The 20,291-nt window shown below is 40.4% G+C and overlaps 1 protein-coding gene across 4 annotated transcripts; it reads right to left on the reverse strand.

Moving 5' to 3' along the window:
* Positions 1 to 2,804: 2,804 nt before the first annotated feature.
* On the reverse strand, positions 2,805 to 19,459 carry REEP2 (receptor accessory protein 2). Of its 4 annotated transcripts, none has more exons than XM_077186643.1 (9): positions 19,336 to 19,397; positions 18,901 to 18,973; positions 16,840 to 17,024; positions 14,898 to 14,974; positions 13,336 to 13,456; positions 12,668 to 12,781; positions 12,296 to 12,443; positions 11,847 to 12,004; positions 2,805 to 9,925 (listed from the first exon to the last, which is right to left on the reverse strand). In XM_077186643.1, the coding sequence occupies exons 4-9, from the start codon at positions 14,963 to 14,965 to the stop codon at positions 9,851 to 9,853; spliced, it is 684 nt and encodes a 227-aa protein (XP_077042758.1). In that variant the 5' UTR covers positions 14,966 to 14,974; positions 16,840 to 17,024; positions 18,901 to 18,973; positions 19,336 to 19,397; the 3' UTR covers positions 2,805 to 9,850. The 4 variants fall into 4 exon arrangements, with proteins under 4 accessions (XP_077042758.1, XP_077042759.1, XP_077042757.1 ...); XM_077186644.1 differs by having other exon boundaries at positions 16,840 to 16,905; positions 19,336 to 19,380; XM_077186642.1 differs by lacking the exon at positions 16,840 to 17,024 and having other exon boundaries at positions 11,862 to 12,004; positions 19,336 to 19,459.
* Between the last annotated feature and the right edge of the window lie 832 nt (positions 19,460 to 20,291).

Here is a 20,291-nt window from a genome sequence, read left to right on the forward strand (position 1 = left end):
ACTCAATCCAAAACAGACTCAGTCCATTACTACTGTTATGAAGTTCCAGCTAGAGACCACAGTTCATCAGCCTCAGACATATGTTACCAAAACACCAAATATAAAGATGCCACTAGAACCCTGCTAGCTGATTTCCTCTCTTATCCCAGCCACTGCAACTGCTAGCTCCCAGCTACCCACTTTACCTGCTAGCTGGGCCTGTGGAAGAACAACGGTTACTGGTAGCTACAGAAAATTCTTCTCACAGCTCATTTTTACCTCTTAATTTCACATACCCTCTGCCAGTTGTCGGTAGCACAGGTTTTCCAGTAAGTAAGCTGAGTTCTTGCTACCCGGCTCTGCAAGACAATTTTTATTTCCTGACCACTCTAATGTTTCATGCCTAGGTATAGTAGCTATGTAGTACTGATTAAACATCTGTGCTTCTGCACATAGACCGAAAAAATATATTCACCATTCTCTAACATTGCACACATGAATACTTTCCAACCTCTGTCCTCCCCAAAAGTTACTTGCCATTACAATTCAGGTAGGTCTCCTAGATGCTTAACAGCAACAGTATTCTGCAGGAACAAAAAGGCCACCTAACAAATACACTTGTGATAGGTATCCAAGTCCTCAGTTAACAGCTGGGAAGCGGACACAACCTGAGAGTGAGGAACATTTATGTTCCTGTATAATGCCAGGACAAACCAGATTCCCAAAATTTGCCTTATTTTTAAGGCAAATAGCAGAAATAGCAGGACTTTGTGTTCATTTTCATATATTTATTCATTCAACAATGGAGAGGGGGAAAGGCAGAAGACTAAACACATAAGACATGAAGATAAACTAAAATGATTTAGGAGCACAATTTGAAAAGACAACAAAACAGCATTTTTTAAAATAATATCCACAGGCATCAGTAGCAAGAAACTGGGGCATGAGGGGGGAGAAAGGTATGTAAACTCACTAAAAAAGAACAAAAATCCATACTTTCAACTAATAAATCTATAAGCCTATTCTGATGACACATAGAGATTTAAATTCAAAGTGTCTGAGACATTTATCTGTCAAAATAAACTGGAAATAAAAAGTAAATAAATAACTTCCAGAATCTTTCTCCCTCACCCACATCAATAACTAAACCTTACCACAGCAACTTTTTCTTTAGAGGAGCCATCATAAACTTGTGATCAGTTGTTCCTGGGAGTACCACTTACCAGAGAGACCCACATGAGACAGTAGAAAGAAGTAGTGTTCAAAATTTAGTCTTTAGATGATGCCTTTTTAGTCTCATCAGCAATCTTCAGCAAGTTGATAAATAAGCCTAAATAGACATAGTAAAATGAGCTTTTCCAAATAATCTCTAACCCGAACAGAAGGGCTGTCTTTCCATGTGTATGGCCCCGATACGTCAGAAAGGAACTTAGTCAGGATAGCCACTTCTAGTGGAAATGTCAAAATAATTGAGAAGAGAAATAAGGACTACTTGCCACACTGTGGAACAAGAGCACATCTGCATTGATAAAACCTTTTGTATTATACTCTGGATAGAAATGGAAGATAAGCAATGGGCCCTTTAAAATAGGCACTTCAAAAAAGACTGTTAAAAGATACCTAAGAAGAGTCTGGGTATTAAAGAAAGCACAACACAAGACTTAGGTTTTGTATATTTAAGTCATTATACTGCAGAAAGTGACCAGACTTAATGACTACAAAAATTAGAGATAGATTTTCAACAACTCCTCCTCTCAGGAAAACTCTATTAACTCAGTCATTTGACACCACAGTGCTTCAGCACGTGGGTAAAAAGGTCGTAACAGTGTCGTAACAAGGCATTTTCCAATGTCTGTTTAATTCCAAACTACCCTCTGATCATCAAATAAACTGAGTAGTATCAGAGACAGGAGACTGCACTAGCTCAACTAATTCGGTTTGGGTTGGCCTTTTCTCTGCTTTCCCTTTTTGGAGGTAATAGCCTTCCTGCACTACAATGGCTCCAGGCATCAGTTACCATATTCTTGTAGTAAATACAGAATGGTCACAACAGCTGTTTACAAAATTAATTTTACAAAAATTTAACTATTAAATGCCGCTTAATTCTATTCAATTCAATATATTCATCGCCCCAAATAAGCAAGCGATAGCAACAATGTTATAATTTCCATTCAGTTGCTAGATTCCCCAGCAGAACCTAGGAAAAAGGAAAAGGTTGGAAAAAAAAAATCTGTGCTTTAGTTTTGGCTAAACTTACATCAGCACACTTCCTATAAAACCAACACTGAGTGTTGACAGTAGGGAGCCTTTATGTTAGCTCTATACAGGCAGAGATAAATACACTACATACAAGGCTTAGCCACAAAAGCCCTTTCCTACCTCCCTCAATAATAAGTTAATTTCTTGTGACTCTTTAAATCATTACTAAATGTTTCGTAGAATGCACTACATGCTCTTGGGATGGGGCATGTCAGGGCAATCCATAACTTGTACTTGAAATTAAGCACCTGCTCAAAAGCACTGTGTTGGTTTACCTAAGGCTGATCATATGATGGGAAAATAGAAACATACTGAATATATTTTATTCTTCATGTTTTTCCCCCTGATGTCTGACATTGAAGAATCCCCAGGATTATTCTAGATTCTGTTTCTCTTTCCTACAGAAACCTCCTGGTATGTCCTGGATCCTCCTTCAGTCTGCAAGTCTCCATCTATGCTGTTGCAATTAAAAGAATTTCTCAACATTGGAAAGAATCTCATACTGTTACATTTTGTTCTAACATCAGCTTTTCCATGTAAGAATGTCAAAATCCCATGGACTCATATTATCCTGTATGGTTAACAAATATGAAAAGTCAAGTTTATTTTGTGAAATGCGTGCACCATTAATTGACTTAAAAAAAACCCAAAACAACAAAACAAACAAAAAAAACCAACCAACCAAAAAACCAACCAAATCTGTGTCTGTTCTTCAGAATGCTAACTCTCTGTTGCCATGGTCACAAATTACCATAGTAACATTAGATACATCTGTATTTTTAGATAAAAATTGCTTCTCTTTTCAGAGAAAACAGACCCAACTAAAAGAAAATACTCATCCTTACCAGGAAATACTACTAAAATTCAGAGTATAAAGTAGCACAGCAATTGGTTAATTGCAAAAGCTGGCAGGGGGAAGAGGGCTGTGGGGAGGGAGGGAATCACAAACATTGCCATTTTCAGAGCTGCTTCCTACAGATAGAAAATGGTTTGAATATACAACAAAAATTAAAAAGTGAGGACAGTTATTCTGTAAGGCTATTGTCTCAGCAAGCCTTACTGGATAGTGGCTCAATAAGAATGCCCAGAATAGCCTTTTCAGTCAGAGGTTAATAGCAGTATTATTTCATGAAATATTTCTCCATTAGAGCCCCAGCTTGTTTTCCCCCTCACTCCCATGGAGGACCTTCACTCATACCTAGGAAATATTGCTGTTTAACTGCCATAATTGAACTAACTGTTATGAGACATGTCTCTACTCTCTCATGTTCAGTGGTTTTATGTTATGCTTTTACCCTCTAGTGGACAAAAAGTAATTCACAACCCTCCTAGTGCCGTACTGCCTTTAGATCAGCACTGTGCTAACGGGGACTTGAGGATGTTAAAATGCTGAGTCAAACCCAAGCATCTCTAATTTGAGATTCATTACAGAAATAATCCAAGACAGGAGTCAGAAATGATGAATTAATTAATGCAGTGCTTTCCCAAAAAAGGCAGCAACACAAACACAGAAAGTTTATATTCAATACTAGGTTTGACAATCAGGAAAATTTCTCTTCATTTTATAATTTTAGTCAACTTTTTTACTTCTTTCTTTTTGGTAAGTTACTAAGCACTACTTGTGATAAAAACTTAGTTCCTTGGTATGTAAAACTTTATATGCTTGCCATCCTGACTAACTTTCCTCCCAAACCTGCTACAAAGACCATGACTGAATGCCCTACCTTTGTAAGTCAGTACAGCAATGCATTTCCACTGTGGCCAGAAATGCTTTACTGCTTTACATAGTCTCAGACAGTCATATATTACAGAAGACTTGAGCTTTTGCTCCTTTAGTGTTCACTTATTTTTGCATTATTCCCATAAATGCTACTTCTAACATGATCTGGTTAAACGCTGACAGAATGCTCTTGGTCCAAAGGGTCTGCAGTAAGCGCATTTCAGCCAGAATCCACTGCAAGAAAAGGGAAATATGTCAAACTATGCTATTTGCAATAGATACTTACATTCCACCTGGGAATCTAGCCTTAGGCCTTGTTGTACCAGTTACATGTATCAATCTAGGTCATAGGTTTAAATAACAAAAAAAGGCTAAATTACAGCTCTAATACAGTATATTTCAAATCTCCACAGTCAGTAAAATGGAAGCCAGCCCTTGCTTAATAAGAGTAAACATAAAAAACATAACCAATTCACAGAAGAACAGGAGCTCTGAAAGAGCAAGAAAGTAACAGATAGCTTGCAAGGGGCTTTAGGCAAAGATTTTAGGCATATAAATAGCAATGACCTAAATCTACCTGCAAAGTTGCAAAAAAAACCCAAACAAACAAACAAAACAAAAAAAAAACCCCAAACACCCACCAACTTGCAACTGTTTCTTTTCACTTAGTATTATTTTAATTCCTATTATCATCAGAAATAGAGCACAAGAAATTCTGACTTTGAATTGTGGGATTCTACAGATAACTGTGTATATGAGCATAGCTAAGTCCAGCATTTGGTTCACCCAAAAATGCAGGCTTTGGCAGGGGACAGAGGGTAGAATTTCCCAGGCAAACATATCCTCTGAAGCTTCCTGCTACTGCTTCTCCAGTGTAACACATCTACAAAAGTGACGAGAGATGCTTGATGTTCATCTGGTCCTCCCTGCAGATCAGCTGCCTGCTGAAGTAAAAGTAAAATTTTATTGCTCTGAAGGGATGAAAGTTTGAAGAATCTTAATGTATGTAGCTCAAGCCCAGTTTGAAAGGGATGGGGAGGCGGGGGAAAGCAAAGGGGGAAAGAAGGAGACAGACAGAGACTGACTCCAAGAGAGAAATCAGGCTCAAAAAAGAAATCAAGCTCTCATCTGTAGAATGCACAGTTAAAGTGTTGCTTGAGGCTCATAAAGTTAGCAGTATTTACTGGACAACTCTGTAACATACACAGCTCATTTTCTACCCTAATGCTATCTATCTATCGATCAATCTATCTCACAGGAAAGGTTCTTAGCTGCTATGCAGTTATTGTCTCCATTTACTGTTGAAACCAACTGTTTTCACAATTTACTCTGCATACCTCAAGATCTTTTTTGAGACCTCTAGGCTTTTTAACAATACCTATAAGGAACATAAGAATGGAGTTATGTTTATAGTGTCTTGCAACAGAGCCAAATTCCAGATGAAAAGTGACCAGGAAACATTTCTCCTCAGTAACACCAGAACGCATTCCCATACAGCATATGCATTTCTGCACATATTATCAGCTCTTAAACACTAAACTCAGCAGATTCCAGACCAGAAATAGCACACAGGAACTGGCAGCGGGTGGCTCTGACTGAACTGAGTTGCGAGGTTGAACCAGATGACCCCCAGAGGCCCCTTCCGACTCTGACACCTCTATGGTTCTACAAGCCCATGTAACTTTGCAGTGCTTTCCTGGTTTTTCACATCTCTGACTTTGGAAGACAACTCACAAAGCAGCACCTCAAGGTGCTTCAGCCAGCATTACAAATTCCTAGTGGCTAAAGCAAGAAAAGCTATAGTACAGACCAGTTACATAGACATGTCATTCAGCATCTGCCCAGCAAGCAGTAATGTGACAATGTAGCGTCCCCATTAGAATACAACTTTTTTCCCCAGATTTCTCTCTTAGGGAGCAATCCACACTTTCCAGCATTATATGCAACTTTGGAAGACAGAAAGGAAACAGCTCAATTCAACAGCTGCTCTCAAACACACAATGACACTTCACAGTTAACTTGTGAGCCTCCTTGATACAATGCTCTGTGTGGACCAGAGAACCAGCACAGTTCTCCATAGATATCTTACTTTTCTCCTAAGGCACTAAATTTCCTGCTGATTAAGATGGCACAGAATAAATAACCATTTCTGGAAAGTTGTGATTCTCTTGTTTTCCAAGGGAGTATATTGTGAAGGAGTCATACTTCCAAGAGCGATGTATAAAAAAAAAAAAGCCCAGCACTGCAAAAGCACAATGAGTGGAAATCAATGCACTAAAATGAGGGAAGGTGAAACTTCCCCAGAACAAGCTTTGCAATTTTAAGAACACCAGCACCCCTCTCTATATATATGCTCTACATACCAAGGAAATCATTCTAGTCTAAAGGAAATCAGTCCCAGAAATGTAAAGCTGGAGAATCACAAACTCCATTTTAAAAAAGTAGGTAACAATGTTAAGGTAAAGTGTAAAGGTCTAAAACCTGACAGTTGTCTCCCCTGTATTTTCATATTTCTTACCCACCACGGAGGATTATTGCCAAACAAGAAAACGCTTTCCCTTTTATGCAACAAATCATTAAGTTTCTTACACAGGAAACCCCATTTCAGTATTTTCTTTTCCAACAGCAAAACACTGACTCATCCTACTACAAAGCATGAAAGTAAAACATTTCTTTTCAAAAGGCAGTCATGGCTTCAACTTTGTATGTCATGGTACAGGTATTTTAGGATAACCTTTAGGCACACGACCACACATACCACCCTCTTTAGCCCTCACCTTCAAGTATCATTTTCGATTACTGCACTTCTCTCTATGGCCAGGCAGATTAGGAAAAGACTCTAAACATTTACCAAACACAACAGGGTTCTACTGCTAGGTGAAGATTTAACCATTTGCTTAATTGCATGATGAAGCCCACAGATGATACTGAAGAGAAACTACATTCCAGCATTTCCCGCTGAAAACACCGAACAGCAGCTGATAAAAGCATTTTATCAAAACAGCACATTCAGCGTTCTCATTAACAAGAGAATTTCTGTGCAAGACAGTGCATCCAATGCAGAACTAGATCTAGAAGCTCACTAAGAGGTCACGTGGGTGGTGGGAGATCTGCAGTGGCTTTGATCAAGCAAAACACAATCTAGCAGTCACACTTGTACTACAAGAAGAAAACAGTATCCATGCTAAGACATTGGTCTTGCTCTGGGTAAGTTCTGCTCCTTGACATCATCAGCTTCATATCACACACTAGATAGTCCCTGACTCTAATGTAGACTCCCTCTTGCAACCAAAAAGCCAATTCCCTTGTATAAAGAAAACTCAGAGTAAAACTGACCTGTATTTACCCACAAGCTAACGACATCAAGCATCAATGCTAAGTAAATGCTACTTAGCACAGGCCCCAGCTCAGGAAGACAAAGACAAATCCAAATACCAGAACTGAATCTTCAGAAATTCTTCCTGTGCTTCAAAGCAGAAAAGCCATTACAAACAAATGAATTTTAGAGAAGATTCTGGAAAGTAGCTCTGTGGAAACGCAGTAATCGTAGACTATCACAGTGCATGCACAAGGAAAGGGCAAGAAGAACAGCACAGGGGGAGACTTGGCTTCCAAATCAAGTCCCTCACAATGATTTACATAAATAATTTGCTATGCACAATTTTAATTTTGAAAAAAAAAAAAAATCAAGAAACATGGTCATAGACATACTTGGTATCTTGGTATACAGAGAACAATGGTTCTCTCTTGCTCAGTACAGTAAAGTCTAGGACAGCAATATCTCAAAAGTGGATCTTCCACATAACCATGAAAGATTTTATCTGTTGTCTGGAGAGAGGAATTTCCTTTGGAAACAGCAAGTATTCCTGCTTCAGGACATGCATTTGCATGTGCTAGTAAGACACAAATATGAAGTTTGCTAATAAACTTAAAAAGAACAAAATAATTGTGGTTATTTTATGAAATGCAGAGCCAAATCAAGCATTTTCTACTGGCTTCTGGATAAGGCCTCGTGGATAATTTAGGACAAATATTTCTGACAAGACGCAAGTTTCTAACATGGACTGTAAAGTTTAAATTTTTTAAAGCTGCAAAAAATAGTAAACCCAACTTAATTGGCTTCCTGAAATAACTGGCGAATTCAACAGCAAACAATTAGCCAACAAGACAATGGAAAACAAGAAAAAAATTCAGTCCTAATCTTCAACTTTATAAACTTTTGAAAGGCTATTCTCTAGGACAGAAATACTTGTGGAGCATTAGCTGCAGAAGTGCTTCTATACCTTGTCGACAGCAAAATACTGGGCTCTGTGAAGAATTCACTGTCATTTCAGAAATGTGACAACAAAAGTATGGGATGCAAACACCTGCATGTAGGAGCCAGGTTCCTTTAATAACTAATTTCAGTGAAAATTAAGACCATCAAGTATTCATTCAGACATCCATGTCTAAAATGGTGCACCTTCATTATGGATCTTGATAACAAGAACCCTACTCTTAAATTTTCATAGGCTCAGCCAGCATGTGTACAGGGGTTCTCCCCTTAACAACGTTCAAGGGTCTAGTATGGCTTGTCATTATGCAAATTTTCTCTCTAGCACTACAATTTCCCTCCCACAATACATATTCTACGTTCCTTGTAGTTTTCTGTCCCAAGTGTTAAGTATTGCTCGAGTCTCAGGACGCCAATAAGCACGGCACATATCAGACAGAAAATCTGTGCAAGGGCTGCAGCAGGATAAAGCAAGAGGACAGATTAATCAGTATTCACCAGTATTGTGCCCTAGTGCCCGCTTTTTATCCCCCAGAAACAAAATCCTGAAGTTAGAGGAACTCAACTTCAGGTTAATAAATCAACTGTTTCAGTTCTTATGTCCTGAGGATTGACTCTCCTAAAGCTGAGAGGTGAGGGCTTCTGAAATTCTCAAGTATGTTTGCAGACTATTTTGAGACAGATTTTCCCCAGACATCTGCTAGAATAAAAGAATTTGTCTGAAGTAACAAGCAACACAACGACATGAGTTCAACCACTAAATGGCAAAGCGAGTATGCTTGCCATGGAACTGCATGAGACTCGCCTCATTCTGATGCTCTCAGAGGAATCAAAGTGAGCATTAGAACCTGAAATAAAATTCAAGCAGTTTAAAAAAGAGCCAAAATCTTAGAGATGTCACACTTTTCTTCTCAACAGTAACTCCTACCTACTCCATCATATAATGTGCATGTAATAGCACATTTCCTTTATCAGTTTTTCCAATGATCTCCCTTCCAGAAAAAATTATCACCTTCCAGAAAAAATAAAATTAAACACAATCTCTTCATCTTCCAGTATGAGTAGTGGGAATCTAGCATATACCTCCCATGAGCCAGTCCTTTATGTTCAAAAGCACTCAGTATACATCACTTTAGTCACTTTCTCAAAGGCAATGGACATATCAGGTATGGTCCCTTCTTAAGGAATATGACTCATGATGGGCACTTCTTAACGACACACAGCTGCAGGAGAATACCCAGAGCAAGAGAAGACATTTTTGAGAGCCACCCACCCTACAGAACTCCAGCTTCTGTGCAATGGATGTCTCTAACCCTAGTCAGTTTTTCCAGCAAAGATTCTCAACTAGAGTTATACAGTGGGAATTCCAAAGCAACTGGCTATGTACAGACATATCAGCATTCCCTCCAACAGAGAGATGAAAAGGAGAAAATTCCTGAGGATTTGTATCCTCTGCTCTGCTTTCTGAATCCCAGCCTCCCCCTTGCCTTGGAATGAGCTCTGTAAAGCAGTATCGGTTATGTACAAGAATCTCAGCTCCCTTCCTTTGGAGAGTTTCCCCATAAAAAGCGAAAGGCAAATCCCAGGACAGAGACAGGTGCTGGGGGGGGCAGGTCGCCTTAGGATGACTCGCCAGAAGCAAGAGAGCCAGCAGCTTTCTTCTTAGGGCGGGCTTTTACACTTCTCACTGGAAGCTGAGGAGAAATAAAAAGAGGCATCTTAGGCTAGTTTATTTTAACATCTAAACGTGTAACAGAAAGATGCAAGAATGCAGAGTGAAAAATAGGACAAAACAACAACAACATGACCCTAATAATGTCATCTGTTGTCTCAAAATGTCTGTTCAACCATTCTTTTTTTTTTTTTTTTTCAATAAACAAATCACTCAACATATCCATCAAATAGCGACCAGAAAAAGGCATTCTAGAACAAGGTAGGTACAGTAGTAAAATCAAAGCCGGCTGTCCAAACAAAAGGTTAAACACAGATATTTCTGACTGGTAACATTCACATAACATTTCACTGCTCTAACTTTTCTGCTTCTTAACTTCCATCACCAGTGCAGTTCTCTGAAAGCTGTAGAAACAACCTGAACTAATTTGCACACTTTACTTCTGTGTCTTACATTCTAGATATTGGTAAGAAGAGCACATTTATTCATCTGTGATGCATTCAGCCTGGGCTGGCAATCTCAGAGATCTCAGTCAAAGACCTCCCACAAGTCCTGCATCTGACCCAAAGACCCAACAATCTGAGCATAAATACCAATATGCCTGCAAAGGGCTTTATCAGTACTTCCGTATTCACAACAAACAGCATAGAAGAGTTCTTTCTGTCTTTTCATAATTTCACTTTGAAAAGCCCTCACTAGGAAGCTTCCACTCAAATTTTGAGCCTCTTGTTTCCCTGCTCCTGTCTAACACAGAAGACAGGAAAGAAGAGGGGTCAACTCCAAAACAAGCCATAGAAAGATCCCAGTTAAATTAAAATGCATCTTTGGACAGAGATGTCCGTTTTTGGAGAAAAATCAAAAGCCACCTGGACCTGGTCCTGGGAACTGGCTCTACACAAGCAGTGGGTTTGAACCAGGTGAATTCAGAGAACCCCTCCAACCTCAACTATTCTGTGATTCTATTACAAGGAGCACTGAAGCAAATGCAAAGGTTTCCCATACACTGTAAAATCAGGTTAACAGTACAACTTAAAATCACACCCTAAGCAATTACTTTCCTTCAAACTATTTCACATTTAGCCTGAATAACTCGGCAATGTGAGTCACTTATATAGCATTCTTTATCTAAGATAAAAATAATAACATTAGAAGTCCAAGTTGAATCAAGCAAATAGGACGCATTTTATCATGTACAAATCAAACCATAAGAAACACGTAAGCAAGTGTCAAGACCTGGAAAGTAGCACCTCAAAAAGCATTTTCTACAAAACACACCTGAAAACACCTGGAAAAAAGATTGCTAAGCTCAAGTGATTCTTGGACACAACTGCATCTACTTTCATGTATGGTTTATTTTAATAATAAGAAATCAGACATCTCATGTCCCACTGAATGGCTGTAAATACCTTGGATCATCATGTGAACAGAAGGAGACAACTGAGCAATCACTAGTTACTCAAACTTTGAGAACAAACTCCAGGAATGGGGTAGGTAGGACTGGTGTAATTTCCCACACCTAATGTGCAAAAGTCAAGGGAGGCCTAAGAGGGTACACAACTCCTGCATTTAGATTAAGACAAAGTGGCTGTCCCAGGGATAAATGTCACTATTACGTATTCAGACTGTAGCAGATAGGAGAGAGGATATTGTCAACAAAACATGTTAAAGATATCTAATGCTCCACCCTTCAATACAAAATCCAGATGAAAGAAAAGCTGGGTTCTGGCTTATGACAGAGGCTTACAGGCATGATAAAAATGCAAAAGCTAGAGACAAGTATAGCAAGTAGACGACAAGTCCTCTGATATAGGACTCAACTAGAAAAGACAGTCCAACAAAATTTATATATATAGCTTCTAAATGCTGAGACTATAAATCTAGAGCCTTTCAACCAAGCTCACAAATCAATGTCAGTGCTGGAAATTATTTATACACCAACTCACTTCAGCTTTCATCACCTTTTTAGGAGTTTTGAGACTCTGGGTACGTTTAGGAAGTTTGTCTCCTGCATCTTCATCTGATGGGTCTGTTCTAGTATCTGACGGGGTTCCATTAGACCGATGTGCCACACTGCTCTCCTCTCCTGAGGAGTAACACGAAGCTAAGGAACAAGAGCAGAAGTTTTAGCAAATACTTTTAAAGAATCTCATGAGGTTTAAAATGGCCCATCCTCAAGGAACACATGACAGAGAGACCATCTTGAATAATGATTATGGGATAAGTATGGAATAAGTACAGAGATGTATATTAAATGAGAAGGCTCTAGGGAAGACAATGCAACTTCTCACAGATAATTTACAATGTTGTACTCCTTTCTGAGACCCAAAGCTCAGGGAAGCCCTCCTGGCTCACAATCAGAGGTCTCATACAATGGCGAGCAGGTGCTCTGTACCTGAGTCTTCAATAGTTTCCAGAAGACTTGCACCAGAGGGGTGCAGCTGTGGATCACGGCTTCGCATATGCACAGTATCTTCATCTCGGATCAGAGTGAGATCCTGCATGCTGAAACTTCGAAGCTTCTCAGACAAAACTCCCTGGCCCTAAGAGGACATAAAATTAGGGCGAAAGGCACCTCACTCCACTCCCCCTCTACTTTTTCTAAGTCAAAGGATGGGATTATCTGCAGGGCAAACTGGAAGGAAGGAAAAGTAGGTTGCTGCCAAACAAGTACTAGTATCCCTAACAGACCCACAGCACCTAACTGCTGGTACACAAAAATAAACTGCTGGAGAATTCATGAATATTACAGAAGGCACTACATTACCTTTGCAGCTGCAGTAACCGCTGCATTGGCAGCAAGGTTTAACCCTCTCTTGCCAACTCGCATCATGGTTTCGTAGCTCTTGTCACAAGCCTGAGTAATGTATTCATCAATTTCCTAGGAATGCAACATGGAACATGGCATTTAGTTGCTCGTTACAAACATGATCAAAGTTTCCCCATTGTCACCCTTAAAAACACAAAGCTCATCTCTTTTTTCAGACTATTAGCATCAGGTGTCATTGATCACATAACTTGAGCTTCTCTGCTAATTACAGAAAACATGTAAATGCATTTAAAATACAGTATGCTATTTCCAAATTATAACTACTGCAACAAAGCAGTTGCTTATACCAACAATGTGAAAAAACAGACTGGCTACAGAACATGCTCCTCCTATCGTGATTCAAGAGGCTTAACTACTGACAGTGACTGTAAGGGCTCATGACACTGGGTTAGCCAAACATGCTTTCTAAGCATTAGGCAAAGTATTGGCTACACTGCAATCTTCAGTAAGCTGCAGTATGCCATCATTGTCAGACACAGAATCATTCTACATTCACTAAGGTCAGCACAAGCAAGATTCACTGATTTCAGTTTTTATTGTGGCATAACTGAATTAGAAGTCAATCAGGTGCCAAGAGAGGTCAGTATCTTCCAACAAGCAAGTACCTTCTCCTTATTGGAGAGCGTTGGGTGCACAAACTTCCTGTAGAGGACACTGGAGCCCTTGGTGTAAGGGGAGAGCAGCCAAATCACAAATGCGATTTTCAGCTCGAAATAAAAGGGAAACCTGAGAGAAAGAGGAAAAAAAAAAAAAAGAAGAAGAAAGAGAAAGATGGAGAACTGGAATCAAGATCAGCACAGAGACAGATGGAGATAACTAGCAGAGAGCAGCACAGGCAGAAAGAGCGTAGGCAAGGTAAAGGCTCAGAAACAAGAGAATCAATTATTCAGGTCAGAAAAGCAGAACCCTTTTTAGAATCCTAGGACATACCTTCTTCGAGTATCATTTAGTCTTTCATCCATAGCCATGAAAACTCCATAAACAGGGCATCTCTCAGCCCTGCAAACACACCAAATTACAATCTGATAGCTACTCTCATCATTCTGAAGTTTCTTCAGAGAGCATCCACTGGATGTTAACATCACATTATTTTCCCTTCTCAATTTTCAAAATTTTCAACTATATATCTTAGTAATGTCACATTGCTGCTAAAGCTGATGGCTGTTTCTGAAACTTCCAACAGGTACTCCTCAGATAAGACACAAAAGCAGGGCCAGTGTAAATGAAAAAGAGCAGGCAGAACATATGCCTGTCCTCTCTAACCCTTACCCAATAAAGTCCAAGAAGATACAATAGCAGAGATTGAAACAAGTGAATGCAAATTCTCTACTGACTCAATTAGTAGGAAGAAACTCCTGTTTTCAGAAGTCTTTTATGTGAATAAGCTGAAGTTCTTATACTTTTTCAATCTTTGTCTGCTTTTCAGATTTTATGCAGGTAAAAACAAAGCTGCTGAGCACTTTTGTATGGTATGTACAGTACTTCATGGCTCTTAAGAAGATGAAACTCTTGACTAACATTGTTTCAGAGGTGTATGCAAAGCTCAAACACTAAAGCAATGAGGCAACTGAAGATACCCAGTTTCAAAGTTGAAGCCCTGTAACAATGAATTGTCATTTTTGGAGGCCTCCATATTGCCAAGCATGACACAGAGCATGGAATGGAGTAACAATCTGCTTTCTTCTATTCCAGTCTGTCCCACCCTTCCTAGGGAAAGCCAAGTTCATCATGCAAACCACTCACAGCACTGACATGCGTGTGATCTGTTCTTCCACATAAAAGGCTGTCAAAGCAAAATAGGTCCCTTCCTTCTACCATTTTTAAGGTGTCTTTTAGACTATCATTTTTCAAACTGTACCAGTTCACATTAACAGCTTCTCAAAAATATTTCAAGTTATGAATGGATGAAGATCCTTTTACAGATACTGTGTATTTACCCTAACTTTGCAAGCAAAGGAGTTGAAACAGCTAAGATGGCAGCTGCTACCCACAGTATCTCGAAACCTGCTAACTCTTCACAGGGACTGAAAACTCCTAAAGGAGACAAGAGTTGATTTTCTTAACATCCTAACACTTCTCCTCTCTGCTTAAAAAAAAGGCAAAAAACCAAAACAAAAACACAGCAATAACAAAAAAAAACCCCACAATGTGCCACTAAGGAACTCACCAAGAAAGAACAATGTCTGTGAGTGTTTCTGCAGTGGTGAAAAAGGCAAATACAATCCAGTACATCATCCACTTCACCTGCAAAAGAGCAGTCACTCAATGGGAATACATCAGAACCCAGAAAAAAAAGTAAAATGTCTTCTCAGTATAAATGACTCATCTCCACACATTAAGACGGATTCAAAAAGAAGGCATATATAATCTGTAATGGACACATACTAAACGGTACATTTTGGTCTGAGAAAACATGTAGGATTACTGTGCTCTAAATAAACACATACAGATACAATTATGTTCATATAATAATGACTTGTTGATGAATGCATGCCCTGGAGCAACATTATGGGTGCAACAGCGTTAAGGTCCCAAATGACCTATCCAAAAGGATTTATCCATTCACTTTAAGTAAAGTTACACTCTTCCGTATTTCATGAATACCATAAAAAAATATATACACGCACATATGTAAAAGCTTAAGTTTCAGCTGCAGCCCTGTATTTTCCTGATGTAAAGATTTTCCTTAGGAAAAAAAGAAAAACAACAAACCAAGAAACATATTATTTTGTGCTAACTCACTAGTAAGCATTCTTTGCCTTAATCATTACTCCCAGAAATCACATGAGCAATTAATTTTTCTTTTTAAATAAAGGCTCACTGAGAGAGGTATAAAAGCAAAGAACATGCCACATCAACCTAATCTTCTTGTTTAAGGTTTAGAGTAGATGTATGTACTATTATGACACATTTGGACACCTTTTATCTATCTCTCTACTTCCTCATGCCCTTATCTGGGGCAGTATTTCTTTCAAAGCACAAATTAATTCCCCCCTAACAAACACAGATACACACTGCTGTTTTGGTAACTGGTTTCTCAGCTACAAACTTAGAATTCATTCAGCTTACTCTTCAAGAGGAGTCAGCTGAATTATAAGGGAAATTGCTAGTTTTCTATCCTGTTGAGAATTTAAAAAGAGCATAAGTAGCAGATAAATGAAGAGGACACCTCAATTAAAAGCAATTTAACACCCTTAGTGTCATCAAGAATGGGAAAAAAGGACTGAATCAGGGAAATGCCACATACTAAATCCATACATTAATCAATCTATAAAAATTACACAAGCAATTATGTTCATATAATAATGACTTGTTGACAATCCTTGCAAATACTATAAAAGCAGGTATTTCCCCAACCTTGCATGTGTTGGAAAATTTGGTGATCTGTTCTTGATTCTCCACAAGTTTCTCATAAAAGAAAATTAATCTGCCTCCAGCTGCTCTAACACAGTGAATGAGTAGTTAATAATCCAAATTATTTCCACTTTACTGCAAACTCTTTTAGAACAGAAAATAGCAAAAACTTGTATTGTATGGCTCTCTCCTGCCTTTTTTTTTTCTTGTATCATCAGTTTGGACAAGACTAGTAGCCATTCAGCTGATCTACAGCAACTTTTTGGAAAGAATGATTAAGTCCTCAGTGCAGCAACACGAATCAGCTCTTGTATGAAGAAGTGTGTGAATAATGATAAATCTAAGTTTGCAAAAAGGGATCCAAAAGGGTGAGAGATTTCAGAAAGCCTATACACCAGTAAATCTTACTTCAGCATTAGGCAACATGAAGGTAATAATAGTAATAAAAGCAATTAGCAAATACCTACATATATATAACAAAACAAAGATTAAGGTCTGTTTTCAGCAAAAAAAAAAAATCACAAGTATAGCAGAACTCTTAGGTTTCCATAAGACTCTGCTAGCTATCGTGCTTTCCTTACAGGGCAAGGGTATATTAAACTTCTAAATAGTTTCTAACGGGTCTATACAAACACTTAAAGAAACAAAATCGTCAGGGATAAAAATGAAGGGACTATTGAGGATTAACAATTGGTTAAAAAAAAGGAAACAAAGGATAAAAGTAAATGGCCACTTTTCACAATGAGGAAAGTTACCAGTGGAATCCCACAGGAATCTGTTGAGATCTGTGCTGCTCATCTTCATGAAACATCTGGAAAAGGCTGTGAATAGTGAGATGACAAACTGTGCAGAAGATACTTTTCTATCCAAGAGATTAGATAGGAGTTGATTAAAGAATTCAAAAAAGGATCCTGATTGATCTCCAGCTGACATTTTGTCTCTAAATGGGATTAAATACAAAGCAATGAATTTACAGTGTCTCCTTTTTCTTAGTGAAAACTATTGCATTTACATATATTAGTAGATTTCACTCAAAAGAGGTCACTGCCGCCAGCCTTAGTGTAAGCTTTGTGCTTATTTTTCACTCTCCTAACAGAATGTTTGGAGTATGAACTGAGAACAGAAAACATTGTTTTGTTACTGTTTAAATAAACTTCATGTTCACATCTTTGATATTGGACACATCTCTTGCCTCTGTCTCCTTCTGGCACCCTTCACCCTATGCTTTAAAGCCAAGGAAAAAAAAGAAGTATAGCTCCTAAACAAACTAGAAGGATTCTACTTCTAGTTTTAGAAGTCCCTGCAGATGATCAGAAACTAAAAGAGCAGAAAGCAGATGGGAAGAAGCCCTATTTTTTTTCTTACAGATTACAAACACCTTCCAAAATTGTGGGCTGAATGAGGCTGCATTTTGTTTTTCAATTTACTAAAAGCAGTCAGGAGTCATTTGCAGCTCATCCTGATGATGACTGGCTTCAGGCACATATATAGTCTCCCGAACTTGCACCAAGAACCTAAACAAATTCAGCAAATGCAAAAGCAAAACTGGAATGTAGACTTGACCAATGCTGAAGACAACATGTAAAAAGAAAGAAATTGCTTTTAGGACAATCTGAGCTACTAGAAGTAGTTTGCCACAACTGATCAAGGATTTATACTGAATTTTTATCATGGTGGTAGAGAACAGTAAATTTGCACTGTACTCTGGTGTCACTGATGAACTGTTTGTGGTAGCTTTGTCCGTGTCAAGTCAAGCTTCACTACACCACTTAAGCACAGATACACCTCTAAGACCTTTCACCACCACCAAACCCTAACCAATGCTGGTTCTTAAGCACTATGAGCAAGCAGCAGTACATAAAAAAGCTACATTTGAAAATGGGCAGAACAGCATTCAAGTTTTCTGCTGACTCCTCACATGAAGAGCATTTTGTACAGATATTGCCCCTTCTGCTATGTTTTCTCCTGTCTTTCTACTTGTGTTGAAAAGGAAGAAGTGTTTCAAATGTAACTGAATTAGACAGATGGCAGTCCAACATCTAACTGCTTATTTCTGACGTGGTCCTCTCAAGGAAAAATAATTAATATGCAAGTTTTTGCAGTTCAAATAAATTTTCTTGAACCACTCTGCTGCAGCAATCCAGACCAACTACTTCAGGAAACCTATACCATTGAATCACTAAACAAAACCCAAAAATTAGTGCCATACTTTTCCACATCATAGGTCTTGTCTCAAGTGATCTACTCAGAATATTGCTTCTGTAAGAAGGCAACACACTACCACAAAAAACACCTGGTGTCGTAAGTATGGTAATTGCAGCAAGGGTGTAGACGGAGAGAGGGAAACGGTTTCAGAAGGGAAGGAGAATGAAGTTTTAACCAACATAAAACACTGATTGCAAGCAAAGTTGATAGGAAGCCACAAACTAAGCAGGATTATTCAGCCCTTTGGAAGAAAACAAAAGTAGTACCGAAAAAGCAGTAAAGGACACAAAGCAAGGATAAAGTTACAAGAAAGAACTCGTCCTGGACTTTCATGTGCTTCCAGACTGCAGTGTTTCCCCCACTTTCCCCTCCTCACTCAGCATCGCCTGAGAAAATACAGCCCACATTTACGGGTTGAAACCTCCCATTTCAGAAAGCGCCCATCCTTGGCAGCTTTTCCAGAGACGACTGGAGCTGCTGCTCGGGCGGCCTGGCTGACCCGAGCCCCTGCGGAGCCGGAGTGCCATCGTCCCGGGGACAGGCCGGGGGCTTTCGAGGCGGCCGCGAAGGACGAGGCGGGCGCTGCGCCGGCACGGTGAGCCCGTACTCACATATTCCTTTACGTTTTTCGTCTTCACGGCCTTGTAGGAGGAGTACGCGGGGTAAAGGGTGCCGAAGATCAGCCTACAAGAAGAACAGACCCCTCAGCGCCTCGCGACGCCCCGCACCGTCCCCGGCCGCAGTGGCGGGCACTCCCCCTGGGATGCCGGTGCCGGCGTGATGCCGATCTCCGGGCGGGGCTCAGCCGCCCTCACCGCGGCACTGCCCGTGGGCCGCAGCAGCCCGCGCGAACCCGCCCGTCTGCGGCCGCAGCCATCCGCGAGGGCGCCCGCCCCCCAGCCGCCCCTTCCCGGGCGTGGGGTCCCGCGGGGCAGCACTGACGCCACCGCCAGAGCCCCGCTCTGGGCCGCGGCCCCCGAGGGACCACCGAGGAAGGGCCCCGCCAGCGGCCCGCACCTCCCCGCGCCCCGGCCGCACGCACTCACACCACGAGGCGGGAGATTATCCAGGAGACCATGGCGGCACCGGGCGCGGCTCAGGGCTGAGCAGCGGCGGGAGGCGGCTCTTAAAGGACAGGTTCCTGCAGCAAGCGCAGCTCCGCCCCGTGTGCTCGCATGGGAGGAGCCGACGCGGCGGAGGGAGAGGCCGCAAGGCCTCAGCATCCTCAGCCGCGCTGCGGAGCCCCGCGAGCCCGCCCCGCGCTGGGGGAACACTCCGCGTTCGCTCGCACCAGGCCGGGAGATGCGGCGGGATCCCGGGAACGGAGCCACGGCAGCGGAACGGCAGCAGCGAGGCAGACAAGTGGCGTTCTTGGAACGATGGCAGAGAAGCAACATGCGCAACGTAAGGAAAATTACAGGAGAGTGCTGAATTGAGATCACGAGCACTTGGGAGGACAGAGTAAGAGAGACAGCAGAAGAAGCCATCTTCCTTCCAGTTGCCTCCTCCAGGGAAATCAAGACAACAGCTATTACATGCTGCAAACAGGGTACTTAAGTGTAAAAGCGTTTCAGAGTTCCACGGCTCCGTGTTTCGCCCAAAACAAAACTCAACTAGCCAATACTGACGTTTACGTTATCAAACCAGAAGAATAAAGGCTGTTACTTGTAGTTTCCAGGTAATTTCAGTGTTGCCAGATACTCTTTCTCGTAAGCTGAGAGGTGGTCAAGGATTCCTTTGCTAGCTACACAAACAAGGCTGAACAGTGTATGTGTTGGAATATCCTTAGTGCAGGGTGGGAAATGGGTATAAATGTGTATACTTAAGTATACTGGAGTACCGGAAACTGTTGTATTTTAACAGCTCACCAAGGAATACTGTTAAAAGAATCTTCCTCCTCAATCAATGCCAGAGTTCATTACTGGGTCCCTGGGAGCCTGTAGTATATTGCAGTCATGGATTGATTAGGCCCTGTACACAGATCTCTGAATCACACTGAGAT

Source organism: Agelaius phoeniceus, chromosome 15 (assembly GCF_051311805.1).
Source record: "Agelaius phoeniceus isolate bAgePho1 chromosome 15, bAgePho1.hap1, whole genome shotgun sequence".
Taxonomy (NCBI): domain Eukaryota; kingdom Metazoa; phylum Chordata; class Aves; order Passeriformes; family Icteridae; genus Agelaius; species Agelaius phoeniceus.

Coding starts and splice junctions, on each gene's coding strand:
- REEP2 (XM_054642584.2), bottom strand. CDS start 19,367: ATGGTCTCCTGGATAATCTCCCGCCTCGTGGT. Junction 18,974..19,335: donor ATAATCTCCCGCCTCGTGGT/GTGAGTGCGTGC, acceptor TTCTTCTTGTAG/GCTGATCTTCGGCACCCTTT. Junction 9,926..11,846: donor AAAAGGTGATGAAAGCTGAA/GTGAGTTGGTGT, acceptor ATTTCTCCTCAG/CTTCCAGTGAGAAGTGTAAA.